General features: G+C 35.5%; 1 protein-coding gene across 1 annotated transcript in view; it reads left to right on the plus strand.

Moving 5' to 3' along the window:
- SLC7A11 (solute carrier family 7 member 11) overlaps positions 1–16026 on the plus strand; it is a 72511-nt gene that overhangs the window by 12972 nt on the left and 43513 nt on the right. Inside the window, exons 4-6 of the mRNA XM_045997678.1 lie at positions 2861–2986; positions 7512–7611; positions 15129–15173. Coding sequence (XP_045853634.1) covers positions 2861–2986; positions 7512–7611; positions 15129–15173 — 271 coding nt within the window. The remainder of the gene's footprint in view (positions 1–2860; positions 2987–7511; positions 7612–15128; positions 15174–16026) is intronic.

Here is a 16026-nt window from a genome sequence, read left to right on the forward strand (position 1 = left end):
AGAAAAAAGAGGCCAAAATTAATATAAATATAGTTTTTAATGTGTGAATTTTGCATTTATTATTCAAAGGAAGTAAAGCTAGGGGGGACCACAGAACTTACTCAAATTTCTTTTATTACAATGTGGGTAGATAGTCTATAAAAAACAAAATAGATATTATTCGTTGCAGAAACCCAGAAAGCTCTTGCATTTTGTGAATCCCAAAGTCCCTTTTCAATATTGTTGGATAAGCGACATATGTAGACTTAAATTTCTGTGTGAAGACACATGATGAAATAACATTTCTAGTCACTTGAGGGCCTTCATGGTCCCTCTCTACTGGTTGCCTTGTTACTTGTTAAGCCATATACTTCAGCGTCATAGACGTACATCTCAGCTAGAATTAGGTGTACCAAACAATTAGTATTCCACTATTCCACTCATTATTAAGTATCCTCCTTCACTTCCTCCTTCCTCCCCTCCCCTCCTCTTCCCTCTCCTCTCCTCCCCTCTCTTTTCCCTTCCTTTTCCTTCCTTTCCTTTCCTTTTTCCTTTCTCTCTTTCTCTTTCCTTTGTCCTTTTTTTTCTCTCTATACAACAGCTCTTTTCTATTGTGGAGTACTTTCAGAAATAGTGTTTTAGGTTTTAGGAGCTCTATTTAAAAGGAAACAGTGCTCTTTTGTTGGTGGTGGGAAGATGAGTCCAATTTTTTCAGGCCAATGCTGAATCTCCTTAACTAAAAAAATAATGCTTTCATATGATGACTCATTTATCACAGAGTCATTTGCATAGAAAAAAATAAAAGAATAACTGGATGATGAAGTGGAGAGCAGGGTTGCATTAAATTATTTTCAGCACATAAGTGCTTTATGCTGGAGAAAGAAAAATAATTTTATTTTTTATCCTTCCTCTGATAAAGTAAAGCACTCTGCCATTAACAATAGACCTGTCTTTCTTCATGTGTTTAACTTCAAACATAGGCAAAATATTTCTGTTAGCCTTCCATGGAGATTATTTGAGGTTCCAGCCTTTCTGATCATTCTCATCATTACTTCTAGAAACATTTCATCATTAGTAAACCCTTATTTAACTTTGTATGGGATCTTCTGATTTCTTATTTTCCCATCCTTGAATTTTTCAAAAGTTAAAATTGTTTTACTGATTTTCACTTAAAATGCTGTATGTTCATTATAAAAATTATTAAATACAGAAAAAATAAATAAAAATAAAACAAAATGCAACATTCTGTCATCTATAGATACCTTCTGTTAGTGTTTTGGTAAATACTCTTTCAGATTTCTTTCCTTTCATTTCTCTCTTTCTTTGTGTCCTTTATCTCTCTCTCTCTCTCTGTCCATCCATCCATCCATCCATCCATTCATCCTTCTCTCTGTAACTTGTTGCACTGATCAGTAATATATCATGAACACCCTTTCATTCAATACATATTTAGCCACATCATGATTTTAAATGGCTGCATAGTAAATCATTAAAAAGCCTTCCTTTAGGGGTCTAGGTTATTTTAAAATTTTCGCCATTACTGTATATGTTATGTGTTGGTAACATATGCACTGATTCCAAAGTTCTGAAATGAGCTAGTGATTATACAAGTCAATGGAGACTATGAAGATAATTGATGACTGTATAATAGGAAAACTTCCTATTGCAACTTGAATTATAAAAGTCCTGTGTGTTGTTTTGTCCCTTGAGAAATATGTTCATACATTTGTGTTATTTATTTAGGAGGGATACACCTTTTTAAAAAATAAAGCTTATAGATGATAACTGCAATGTCAGGTAGTTTTCAGGAAGTAGCTTTGGCAGGGGTGGGAGAGCTAACAATGAATATAAACTTCTGGAAAGAGCATTAAGTTGAAACCCATGGTCTAGAAGAACCTCTAGAAGTCATTCCAGCTGAGTATAGAAGTCAGGTCTTAGAATATCATCATTCTTTTCATGCCTTCTTAGCTGAAAGATAGTTTTTTTAAACTGAAGATCCAACTCGTTCATTTATTCAACAAAATTGTGTTGATTATCTTCTTGGGCCAAGTATGGAGATGGACACCAGCAATACAGAGAGAGAAAATGCTTGTTCTATCCTCCGGGTTATCATGGGCTACTATGTGGGGAAAGTGGATAGTTGAGTGTTATTCCGGAAACTGTAGACGGCATCATTTAAAAAGTCTGCTGGCTTCACACTCAAGGTGTGTCCTAGTCTGGGAACACTTTAGGACTCATTACATATAACTCTTTTTGTCTAAGTCCCTAAACACATCTTGGAAGCCTATATTTTTAGGGTAGTTTTAAAGTCTCTCCTTCATGTGCTGATTGGAAGGTGGAGTGGAAAACCAGAGGGCTCACTAGGGCTAGTTCTGAGAGTGAAGATTAAGGTACTAGCCAAATTTTTGACATCTTTTGTGAGTCTTTCCATTCCTTTCCATTCTGGCAGGTGCATATATGTAACATCATTACAGGAGGAAAGAGTTACCTGACTTACCAGGCTGGAGAGTCATGTTCAGCAATTTGATTGCATATTATGATGACTTCAGGATTTGGTTCGAAGATATTTTTATATGATTTTTAGGAAACTATAGTATATGACCACTCTCATTGACATATACAAAGACCAAGAAATGAAATTTTACTGTCTGATAGTTTTATCCAAGCTTCTCAAACTTCAATGTGCATAAAAATCACCTAGACATCTTGTTGAAATGTATCTATTAGGTCTAGGGCAGTGCCTGAAATTCTGCATTTCCAAAATGTCTCCAGGTAATGCCAACTTTGCTGGTTAATGGGTGGCATTTTGAATAGCAAGGACTTAAGATGTCTTCATGCCAATGAGAATTCACCTTCTGTAACTTCATCTGTTTGTTTGCAGCTGTAGTGATGGTCCTAAACAGCATGAGTGTCAGCTGGAGCGCCCGGATTCAGATTTTCCTAACCTTTTGCAAGCTCACAGCAATTCTGATAATTATAGTCCCTGGAGTTATGCAGCTAATTAAAGGTATGGACTAGAAAGTAAATGCTTTTTAAAACACGTATCTGCTTTTGATCTTTCCTAGCACTAACTTTCACTTGTACTAGCAGAATCTCTTAATTAGTCTCTGTTTGTGGAACTTAGACTCTATACTGTCATGTAATTGATTTGAAAGACTGCTGCATTGGGGGTGCATTGGTATTTACAGCTGAATGGCAACAAGGGAATTAAGACTGGGCCAAGCAACAAAATAAGGCATCAGTGAATTCTCTCCAAATAAATGCTTTGGAGTGAAAACTCAAAGTGGAAAAACAAATCTGCCATTAGTTTTAACTACAGATAACCATATACTCTTATATTTACTTTAAAATCATTCACTAATAGTAATAAAGACTGAAGAAAAAAGGATAACTGGAAAATAAGATGGCCAATAATTCTTTTACTCTATGGCTATTGTAACTTTTACTTTGAGAATAGTCTTGAATGACGGGGAGGCAGATATGGGAGTAACATTCCTAAAAATCAAATATCTGACCAAAAAAAAAGTTGTAAAAACTTAATTTTTATTGTTACATTATTTTTATTTTTTTCATTTTATTTTATTTTCAGTGTTCCAAAATTCATTGTTTATGCACCACACCCAGTGCTCCATGCAATACGTGTCCTCCTTAATACTCACCACCAGGCTCACCCAATCTCCCACAACCCTCAGTTTGTTTCTCAGAGTCCACAGTCTCTCATGGTTTGTCTCCCCCTCTGATTTCCCCCAACTCATGTCTCTCATCTCCCAATGTCCTCCGTGTTATTCCTTATGCCCCACAAGTAAGTGAAACCGTATGATAATTGACTCTCTCTGCTTGACTTATTTCACTCTTCCTAATCTCTTCTAGTCCCGTCCATGTTAACAAATGTTGGGTATTCATCCTTTCTGATGGAGGCATAATGCTCCATTGTGTATATGGACCATATCTTCTTTATCCATTCATCCACTGAAGGGCATCTTGGTTACATTATTTTTTAGGTAAAATATGCATTTCTATGGGAATGTGATATCATTTTGGGGGAGTATTTGTAGAGTTGACTAATAGGTAAAAATAAGATGGTTGAGCAGGTGATGTTAGAGCTGTTTTAGGAACATGTGATTGCTTGGATTCAATGGAAGTTGTTAGAAGAATAGGAGGTCCAGGTGAATTATTTAGTTAACAATGGGTTTGATAGTAGGAATTAGGAAAGTGAGATGAAATTATGAAAGAGTGACATATAACTTGGGCATGTTAAGTATGTAATGTTTACATTGATATGGTCTGTTCCAGGAAAGGGAATTTAGGGAGAAATTTTGTGGAGTTGCAGGAGAAGAATTACACAAGACAAAAGGAAATGCCAAAATTTAGCAAAATCATGGCTGATGGTAGAGACATCAAATAATAACACTGAAAGATCTGTCATTCTGCAGTTAGGAAAAGGGAGCTGCTATGGTCCATTTGCTAATGGAAGATCTTAGAACTCTCTTGGCTAAATGGTTGTATCAAATCCAGCAACTTCATCCAACTCAGAGTAAACACAATAAAGATTTTAATGCTATGGCTTACACTAAAGAGAAGACGTGAGCTTGCTCTTCTAATTCACATTGGCTGCCACAGAACTGGCCTGCTCATTTTATCTGATCCCTTAGAAATGTAGAGAACATTATTAGTGCTTCCTTTTTATGGGCTAACTCTTTAGTCTTTTCTTCCATTTGTGTAAGGTGTTTTATCTATTTTTGGAAAGTGCAGAGATCCTGACTCATTGACCCTACTTAAGTTCTAGTTTAGGTTCCAAAAGATGATATACTATCCTTTAACTAAGAATTTTTTTTTTTTTTTTTGTCTAATGTAAGACTCTAGTCATTTTTTAACCACCTATTTATATATGAATGTGAGATGAGGTGAGGTTTCCCAAATGTTATTTTATTGCAAATTCCTTAAGAGCAGAGATCATAATGTATCTTTTGGATCTTTTTCAATACTTAAAACAGAATGATACTTTAATTAATACTTATGATACCTATCAGTGTTTAATGTCAACAGGCTTCCTTTTATAGCCCACCTAACAGAGAACAGCAGTAAGAATATTGCTACATTTAAAGTAAATTTTAATATTTTGGAGAATATTCTTAGCAAGCATATTTACTCTATTAATACAAAATATTGATTTTTCTTTCTAACTTAATCATAAATTATTCACATTAATTTGTAACTCTAGGAAGAGAAAAGCTTTACTAATCCAGAGAGTACATTTATTTCCACTCTAATCAGATCCTGAAAACAGTTGTATGTTATGCATTTACTTAAGAGGATTTGTTGAACTTTCCCTTTGAATATTATGACTCTCATATTCCTGGGACCTCTGTTATTCATCCAAAATATTCCTGAAGTCTAGAAAAGCCTTTCTTTTGTAATACTCTCAAAATTACTTTTTTTTTAAAGGATTTATGTTTTAGGACCTGATCTTTAATAATGTTTGGTTTTTCTTATTGCTTATTCAGTACTCTACTCTTAGAATATTATCTCTTTAGGCCAAGGAGACCATATGTCATGATAAAAGAATATTCAACAGATGTTTTTATCTGAGCTCCAGTATTTATATTTCCCCTCTACGAGGATACAGAGATGGTTTAGTAAAATAGGCATTTTTTAATTCATTGTGTCATTTTTCTTAAATGAACTATATTTGGAATTTGATACTTTGAGGCAAAATTATTTATTGTACAACTCAACTTTCTCCATTTTTGGTCTCAAAGCTCATACATATTGTATTAATAAAAATTGTTGTCTGTACAACCCAGGCAACAACTGAGGTTTCAATGAAGAGAGAGCATCATAATCAGATACATTATCTACCTTCCAACCCTTTTTATCCCCAGATAAGCAATGGATTTTATTTTATATAAGTGTATCTCAAATATTACATGGGACAGTTAAACTAAAAAAATGATTTCTATAGAAAAATAACATAGTGATAAATATTCTGAATCTTTCATATACTCACCCCTCTTTTATTTACTTGAGTGAAGACCAATTTTGAAACAAAGTAACATTTCCCATTTGGGTGATCTCATTTGCTATTTTTTTCGAGAAAGAGACTTTTTATGCCTAACTTTGAATATTGTCTAAGTTTGAATTTTTTTATAATTATCCAAAGCATATATAAGAAAATGCCCAGTATGATTACAAAATAGGGAAAAATGTTATGAATTAAAGCATTCAATCTACATGTTGATGTAAAATTTGCTAAAATCTATCTGTTTCAAAAATTCAGTATAATTTCTTTTCAGTGTTTCTAGGAGGAAACCATGCCATTCTCTAAGACAGAGTCAGTGGACTTCCCCTGTAAAGGGCCAATTAGTAAATATTTTCAACTTTGTTTGCCATACAGTCTCTGTCACAACTATCCAACTCTGCCATTTCAGAGTGAAATCAGCCATAGACTGATAATATCAATCCTAAGACACAACTAAGTGGGCCTGGCTGTGTGCCAATGAATCTTATTTTTCAAAAGAAGCTTTGGAAGGCAGATTTGGTCCACAGGGTTTTCTACCACTGGGCATACTTAATAGACTATAGGGGAAAACAGAAAGCAGAATGAAAGTTAAATGATATGAGAAGGTGGTTCTTGGGTTTTTTGCTATCTTCTCATTGAGAGTAGACCTGTTGATATTTCTTTCCAAGTGCAGATGCCAAAGACAGTCTGCCCCAAGATGGGCCACTTTGATATAAACATTATTTTGAGTTAAAAGCAATCAAAACCCAGCAGATTCAGGAAAAGCTCTTTACTTCCCCCTTAACTACCTGCTTATACCAGGAAGAGAGCTAATAACAGAGATTCCTCTTTACTTATCTTATGTAAGACTCATCTTACATAGTAGGGCAACTTTTGTTTTCCCAAACTCTCCTTCTACCTTCCCACTAATGTTCTTTCTCCTCTTTATACCCTCAGAACCCTACCCTCTTCTTAGTTCATGTAACTATCATATTGCTTCCCTGTTTTTGGAATTTCCATCTCTGTGGGGGTTCCCCATATGTACAGTATTAAATTTGATTTTCTTTGGTTAATCTATCTTATGTTAGTTTGATTCTTCGCCCAGCTAGAAGGATCTTGAAGGGCAGAGAAAATTCTTTTTCCACAACACAAGCATTATATTATCTTTAGTTAAAAGAATTCTATCGTACTCCTATCAACTATAGCTTACAGAGTATTCATTAGTCTTCTTTTATGCTCGAACTCTGTAAGAGTAGAGGCACACTCAAACAGGAACCATTTTGGCTTTGCTATAATTTTATTAAAAGAGAAATATGAAATAGCATTAGTGGTGAGCAATATGCTTTTGGGACTCCTCCTCTAGAATGGACAGTTTTAATAGATGAATCTGGCAATGGTCAGGGATGAGAAATATGAATCTGAAACAGTATAGTTCATCCCCAGCCCTTATATTTCTTTCTCCATGTTTATGGTTAAAGTATGAATAATAAACAATTCTTTGAAAAGTCCTCAAATCTTTCTGTTCTCATTGCAGGGCAAACACATCACTTTAAAGATGCCTTCTCAGGAAGAGACGCGAGTATTATGGGGTTGCCACTGGCTTTTTATTATGGAATGTATGCATATGCTGGCTGGTAAGTTGATATCTCTAGATCTGGTGGTTTGCATGGTTCATTAATTCCTTCATTTACTTCAGTTAAGTGCCAAGCAAGGTGCTAGACGAGTGTGAATAGCCACAATCGAGCACAATCCGCCTTTCTTGAAGTGGGAAGGATGGTGCAGCTCCCTCCACCTGGCCAGTTACTGTGCATATGACTTAATGTAAGCATAACTGAGTTTTTCAGTCAAGTTGACCTTTAGATTTAGCCCTATATAAAAACAAACACATATAGGTCTTAATGTTGCCAAAATATCTGTTACAGACACTAACTCAGGAAACAAATGGGGAGCCCTGGTGCACATTGCCAGGGCCAACTGCTCCATCCTGGGGAATCCGGAGGGGACTGGGCAAATTGGAAGCTGCTGGCTTCCAATTCCAATTGCTGGCTTGCCAATATCGTTGTTGAACAAACTCTGAAGAACTTGTTGCTAGAGAAACCAACAACTCAAGCAATGAGGGTTTGGAAAAGGGAAAGAGAGAAATTTATTTCAGATGCTGGCACCTGGGGGAGGTAGCAGGCTCAAGCCTTAACAACAGACCTCTCTGTCTGTAAGATGGACACCTAGAGTTTTACAGGGAGAGGTTTGGGGTGGGGGGGTAAGTGTGAGAGCAGACAGGGTACACATAATCATGAATGGGTTGGGAATGTGTTCAGCCCATGATCATGGGTAGGGAAGAAGATGTGTGGGTTTGTGGTCTTCTAGCATTCTGTTGCTATCAGGACTTTTCTGGTCCAGTGGTTAGAATGTTCTGGTCATTACAAAATGTCTTGTGCCTCAAGAACGTACAAGAAATAAGCAAAATAGGTTTTAGTTAGAGCATGAGTTAAGTGGTTTTATTTCTGGTTTTAACTGTTAGGGTCTACAACTGAGCAAGGGAACACACTGACATTAAAAACCAAAACAAATCACTTATAAGTCTATATCAGTGAAGATATAATAGTGCCATGAGAAATTAAAGATTAATTTTTTTGCTTGTCAAAAACCTTTCGGTCGAAGCTCCAAGGGTATTGGTGAATAGTGATTAATTGATTTTTCTCTACTTTCTTTTGAGAATGAAATAATTCAGATATAGAAATAAGTAAGATGTTCCCAGGAGGTAAAATGATACTCTAAAAGCAGGGTAGGAAGAACTAAGATAGTGAAATCAGGTATACTAGATAATGTTACATTAAAGGTTCTTCCAAATTCTTTAAAATTTCCTCAACATTTGAAAGACAAAATATGCAGCAAAGATGATTAAAATCACTATACCACGGGTTCATTTCCTTTGTGCATGTTCAACTGTGATAATCATTCTGGTTGATGCATTAGAACTTTGTATTTATGACTTATTTTATTCAGGAATTTGAATAACAATAATCATGGATAAGAGTGTGATTTTTTTTTTACTAATTAAATTTTATTGACCTAAGATTCAGTGGGAATGACTGTTACAAGAAAGCCCACTAGGTAGAAAAGTGTTGCTTAAACATCAAAATCATTGTAGTAAAATTATATTTCACTATTTTGGAGTAATTAGTAGCCAAATCTCTTTTTAAAAATGATTTATAGAGCTAATACTTGTAGAGCTTTAGCTGTGAAAATGTTCTATGAACATAAAAATAGTATCAAAACCACACTAACTCAAAAATTATACAAAGCATTTAATATAAAATCTATTTACTTCTGTTTCCTTAGTTTTTAGATTCTTACCTTCCAGCTAGTGCATGGAATCTAAATATATGTTTCAAAATGAATAGAGTACTTACCCTATTAATCTCACTGAATTGTGAAAATATAGCATTAAAGAAAAATTAAGAGGGTATAGGAATTTAAAACTTTAACCTAGCTTTTGAAGCAAAGTACGTTTGAAAGGTGTCAGGAGATTGTAGCTCTAAATGATATAGTATAAAATATTTGTATATTCAAGAAATATTCTTCCAGCCATTGTGTATAAGTATTAATCTTGAATCACACAGTACATTTGAAGTCTTTTTATTTTTGTCCAAAGCACAATGTGGTGCTGGGCAGGGAAGAACAGAGTTGTGATCACAGGGTTAGCAGCAGAATCAACTATTCTATGGCTATTCAGTCTGGATCAAAGCTCTGGTGCCCTGGGGCAGCAGCCAAGCTACTGGGAGGGTAACCCAGAGACCAGAGTGAAGTGGGGAGGTGGTAAAAGCTTTCAGCTAGAGCCAAGTGTTGGGAGCCCAGCAATATTCAATCAGGAATGTGGAATGTGGAGATAGTCACAAGGGAGATCTGATTAATTCTATTGAATGAAGTTTCTTTTGCCTGTGAGTGTCGTGCATCTGTTCCCACGGAATCTTAAAATATTCTTCTATCCAGCTCACTCTCCTGCTCCCAGCACCAGATATTCAGGTCAGCAGCTTCATGTTGAGAAAACCTTCTCTACTTCTGTCAGCTTTGGAGCGCTGAGAGAGTTTCCATTTCTCTCACTCTTTACACTTTGAATTATCTTATTATCTTAATATTTCATTTTATGGATGCTGAACCTAAAGTGCTACTCATGTTAAAATGATTTAAAAAATAATTTAGGTGATATAGGCAGACTTTATTTAACAATTCATGAAGTGGGCAGTCTCTAAAGAATCTCCAAAACTACAAAATGGGGTGGAAGACAGGAAGCTTTTATAGGCTAGGCTTTTATAGAATTCTTTCAAAGAATAAAGGACAAGGAAGAGAAAAATAGAAATTGAATAAGGAACAAGGAAATAAGTATAGATCCCAGAGTTGGCGTTTGGGGACTAAGTGGCCCCATTTGGGGCCTAGAAATGTATTTCAGCACTCTCTTTACAGGGAACGCGGGGGTTACGTGAACTTTTGTTTATACTTTCACCCATGTGATCTTTCTCTCCACTCCCTATTTTAAAGAAGAGAAAACTGTTGATTTCTCATCAGTTCCTCATCCCTCTCTAAGGGAGGTTCAATTACAGTGCGGTAATGAAGGCTGGGATTTTAAATGAAATGTTATCTGATACAAGTGCCTCGTGCAGAGACAGAAAAGTAACTGCCTTTCTCTATCAGGGTCGTTATGCTACCGGATGATGATTTGTGGATAGGTAGAAATAATCTGATTGTTAATCTACGGCCATCAGTTTTAGAAAAAAGGAAGCCATGTCTAGAAGAAATGGTTGGTTCAGAGTTCCAGAGGAAAAGCTAATATCTGGTTGTAAATGGAACAAGATGGAGATGAAAGGAGTTCACAGAGAGGGTTATTCATTCCCTTCCCAAATGTGATCCTGCCTGTCTGACCTCTCTCTGTCTTTCACAGTATAATGACAAGACTAGATGGTGGAATTATAAATGGGGCACCGTAAATGAGTCTTCACTCCCGGTGCTGCTGCCCTGACAACGTTTGATGCAAATAAAACGTGTGGGAGGCATTGCAAATAAGTCAGACAGAAGCAGCTACTGTCATCAGAACTTAACCACCTAGGGTGTAAGTAAAAGCAGCTAGACCTTTGTTTTCCAGGAGGCCTTGCTCTGTTAGCAATTCAACTTCTACATGGTGAATTCAGGAAAAAGACCCTGCCAACACTTGGGTCTGAATAGAGCAGGCTTTTGGCTATGAGGAGTGCAGAACCTTTTTAGAATGATTGAAAACTCCTTCACAGAAACATGATTAGGGGGAAAGAAATCATTAACCCAGCCAGGTCACCGAGTTGGGTCAGAGCAACTTTAATATTATTGCCAATGTCTGCATTCAGAGAGATATGTCTGCTAGTCTTCCTCGTGGCCCAAGGGAACTCAACCAATTTCAGTCCCATATCCTGATCCAAAGCTAAATATTGCTTCGTGGGGTTTTTAAAAACTGTGTAATAGAAAGTTTTTCAGTGTCTTTTTTCCTCCCTTTTAAATCCTATCCTCGGTAGATTTAGTCCTTCTAAAGCACCTGCTGGGATTATTTTGTACCATTGTGTCAAATCTAATCTAAAGAATAAGCTTCTTTTTAAAAATAATTCACATAGTTGGGTACCGGAATGCGTTGCCAGCTTTGTGGTACTTTTTATACACCATTATGGAAAAGCTAAAACAATAGATCTTATGAACGTTCTCTAGAGGCCTTGAGGAGATGTAAAGCAAGGAGAATGCTATGGACTCATTGCTGGAGACTAGGAAAGCATAAAGGTGTATTTCCCACAGGATGTGAATGTTTGGACCAAAATAAGAAGCTTTCTCCTTCACACCCCCACACTGTCCCAAGCCTTTTCCTTTTCTCTATTCTCTGGAGCTATGGCAAGTATTTGAAATTGTGTTCCTTTTTTCACAAATATTTCCTTTCTTGCTATAAACATCGTTGGAAAACACCAGTTTTTAAAACAACTATTAAGAAGGAACTGGATTATTTTTGACATGAGAAGCCTGGAAACATTTGTGTGTGTGCACGTGTTTATTTTATGTTTTTTTTTCTTTCTTTTTTTTTTGCTTACATGTTCTTCCTGTACTTCCCATTGCTTAAGCCTTATACAAACACATGAAATCCCTCAGAGTCTATATCCCAGACATAAGTATTGATTGTTGCTTGCCTTCCTGATATAACCATAGTCTCTATCTATAGAAAACTTACTTTCTAGTCATTAAAAAATACCCTTGATTGCTAACTTTTATATCACCTTACTACTCCTGTTCTGTCAGCTATTCAAATATTTCTACTTAAGACATAGTCCTTAAAATATTAGATGCCTTAACCTTGTTAAAAGATAAACTGAAACATATTAAAATGTTTAAGAGTTTATTTGAGCAAACATTGATTTGAATCAGGCAACATTTAATCTAGCAGATAGAAAGGAGCTCTGAGGAAATGTACAAAATGAGACTTTTATAGGCAGGAGGGAGCAGGAACAAAAAAGTTTGTGTAGGCAAGAAAGCAGGTTGGTTTTTGCAAGGTTATTTTCATGTAAGCAATGGCGGGGATCTGTCAGATAGATTACGTAACTAGTACCAATCAAGTGATTCCTGATTGGTTTACAATTCCTTTACTGGGAGAGCAGAAACTGTAATTATCTTGGTTTAGTGCTGCAGGGATTAGCATAAGCACTCCATTTTGGACTTATTGTCTAGTTTTTCACAAGCATGAACGTCAACTTCCTAGTTGTGAATTTAGATGGGTTTTATAAAAAAGGAGATAAAACAGGTTTTCTATTTCTTATTTTAAATTATGAGATACTTTAAATATATTTAAGTCTGTTGGGCTAATATATTAGCCATTTGGTTTTAGGTAGAAGAAAATTCATACTTACAGACCCAAGCTTCTGTGTACATACATAATGGCTGTTTTACCTTCTGCAGAATGGTAAGAGCACAGAAGAATGTTTTGAAAATATGACTTTTTTATTTTGTGGAAATGGCCTAAACCTATCAAACAAAGAGGTAGAAATGTCTTTGTCTTTATATGTTTAGCTTTCCCATTATGAGCCCTTGGTTTTCCCATCTTCATAATTCAGTCATTTATGAATGCTTATTTGAGGATGGAATCTGCCTCAACTGTACATCTTGGAACCTTGAAAAAGAACTATATGTTGGCTAACTGAAAATAATAATAATAATAAAAAAGAACTATAAAGGTTTCAAAGAATCTCCAGCCATCCCTTTTGATTGGAAAAATAAGGGTGAAAGGTGGTAGACATTTTCTGGGTGGGACAAGTAGAGTCACAAAGTGAAAGAAAGGAATCTGAATTTCTCTAGGGTCATAACTTCAGGGTAATAGTTGTAATCTTATGAAACTTGAAAGTGAAATATTGTATGTCTAGAATACCTTTTGTCATATAAGGGACCCATAAAAGTCTTCAGAACTTGGCAAAAGTTCCAAAATGTTTTGTTCTTTACTTATCTACCAATAATGTAATGACTAACAATGTGTCAAAAAACAACTTCATAATCTTGTGAATTGAGGTTATTTGGATGAGCATATACCAGAAAACAGTGCATTGAAAGGAAAAAGTGCATCTTGAGACTCTAATATCTTTGATACCATTGTCGGTTCCTCCTTGCCTTTTGTGTTTATGTATTGCCAACTCCCTAAAACTGAGAAATGCTATTGTGTTGTAATACTTCTCTTGCCCTACAAGCTTTGGCTGACTCGTCAACACCACTAAAATCTGCATTCCTGGAAGCCAAAGGCCATCTGGTACTTAAATTCTGTTCTTACGGCTTCTGCCACACTTTGCACTGCAAAATATTGTACATTGTTGCTCACACCCCTGTGCTCATGCCGTGTACTGAGTCTCAATGGTCCTTACACCACTTCACTAGGGCTAGATGCTTAACAGCATTTTTGGAAACTCCATTTGGGTGATGCCTTCTCTAGAAAACCTTCCCAACTTGCCATTCTGGGTTAGGCCGTGTCCCTGGCTCCCATTGTGCCCTGTGCTGCTGCAGCACTGACGCCTGCACTGTGTCCCACTATTCTATAAACTGTGACCTCCTTGAGGAGAAAGACTGTGGGTACCCAACTTTGTCTTCCACTGAAACATGACAATCTCCTATATTGCTGGGAGTGTGAAAATGGGGAAAAAAAAGCTTGGTAGTAAACATACATCTACCCCATAACCCAGTGATTGTATTCTGAGTATATGTTAAAGAGAAATGATTGCATGGTCCCCCCAAAACATGTACAGGCATATTTATGGTATCTATTTATAATAGCTCTAAGTTGGAAGTAATCCAAAACCATCAACAGTAGAATGGATGGTGTAATAAAATGTGCAGTGTCAATAAAAATAATGAATTATTGTTACATAAAACAGCATGGATAAGACTCTCAAAGAAAAGTCCAGAAAAAAAGTCAGACACATACAAATAATTATTGTATAGTAGTAATACAAGCAAATGTTTAGTCTACTTTTTTTTTTTTAAGATTGTATTTATTCATTCAACAGAGAGAGAGAGCACAAGTAGGCAGAGAGGCAGGCAGAGGGAGAGGGAGAAGCAGACTAACAGAGAGCCTGATGGGGGACTCGATCTCAGGACCCTGGGATCATGACCTGAGCTGAAGGCACACACTTAACTGACTGAGCCACCCAGGTGCCCCAATATTAGTTTGTTGTGATGAAACAAGTAAAACTAATTAAAGGTGATAAAAGTCAAAATAATGGTTGCCTTGACAACAAAATGGTATTGACTAGAAAGGGCCATAAGGGAAACTTCCAGGGTTCTAGGAATGTTTCATCTCTTGATCTTTTTGTTGGTTCTATAAGTGTATAAATATGTGAAGATTCATAAAGTTGTAGAGGAAGATTTGTGCACTTTACTGTTCATGTTATACCTCTATAAAAATGTTAAAAAATAAAAAAAATCTCCATACATATGGTTTAATAGAAAAATGATTTGTGGGAGCTTTGATTGTTGGAGATTTTTATCTTATAATAAGTATTGGTTTTTAAATGTTTTATAATTCTGAATTGGAAGGTTCATGTTTAAAATTTGACACTTTGGATTATAATTGTAAAATACATTGATGATTTATAATTCATTCATATCTTTTTAGGTTTTATCTCAATTTTGTCACTGAAGAAGTGGAAAATCCTGAAAAGTAAGTGACCATATTACTCTGAAATATTTATGAGGAATAAAATGTAAGTTTAGACAGTTGAAAAAACAAAGCTAAAGAAGGTCCTCAGTGTGAGCTATTTAACTTCATCATTTTCCTCCTCCTCCACATCATTTTCTTAGGTAGATAAATTTTATTTGCCTGTGTTATAAATGAGATGTAAAAAACTTTATTGTATATTCCACATTCAAAACTAAATTATCTGATAACGTGAAAGTATGAAATAATAAAGTTATATTTTAGGTAATCCATTTCATAAAAGCTTGCATACAACTTAACATGGACTTTCAGTTGCCCACAAATGTTCCATAAGACATGAACTCTAAAAATTGATTATTTTTAATAATTCATGTAAATTTTTTCATAACTGTTCAATTAAAGAGAATAATGCAATTAATGAATAGCTGGTTATTTGAAAGCCAAGAAGTAAGTGCAGAATACTGTAAGAACTTGTAAATTTTTATAGCTGGATGATTGCTTTTACTTTTTGTTTGTAGGTAATACTTTTGATGATGAGGTAATTTAATGATGATTTATATATTGCTCCTAAATTGAATTATTTTTTAACTCAGAACTTAGATAAGTGAATTTTGTGATTTGTATAAAAACATTTGACGCTATACAGGAAAGCAACATAATCTATGGGCAGAAGAGGGAAATTTTAAGAAGTGCCGCATAAGCTATGGACTGAATTATAAAGTAATTTAACTCATCTGGCATTCATTAAACATCTACCATGTTTCAACCATTGTGCTAGGAACTTCTTACCTGATGAATGAGACTTGTGTTTATGGTTTCATGGTCTAGTCAGTTAGGCAAATGTAAAAACAAATGA

This window comes from Meles meles, chromosome 2, assembly GCF_922984935.1.
Source record: "Meles meles chromosome 2, mMelMel3.1 paternal haplotype, whole genome shotgun sequence".
Taxonomy (NCBI): domain Eukaryota; kingdom Metazoa; phylum Chordata; class Mammalia; order Carnivora; family Mustelidae; genus Meles; species Meles meles.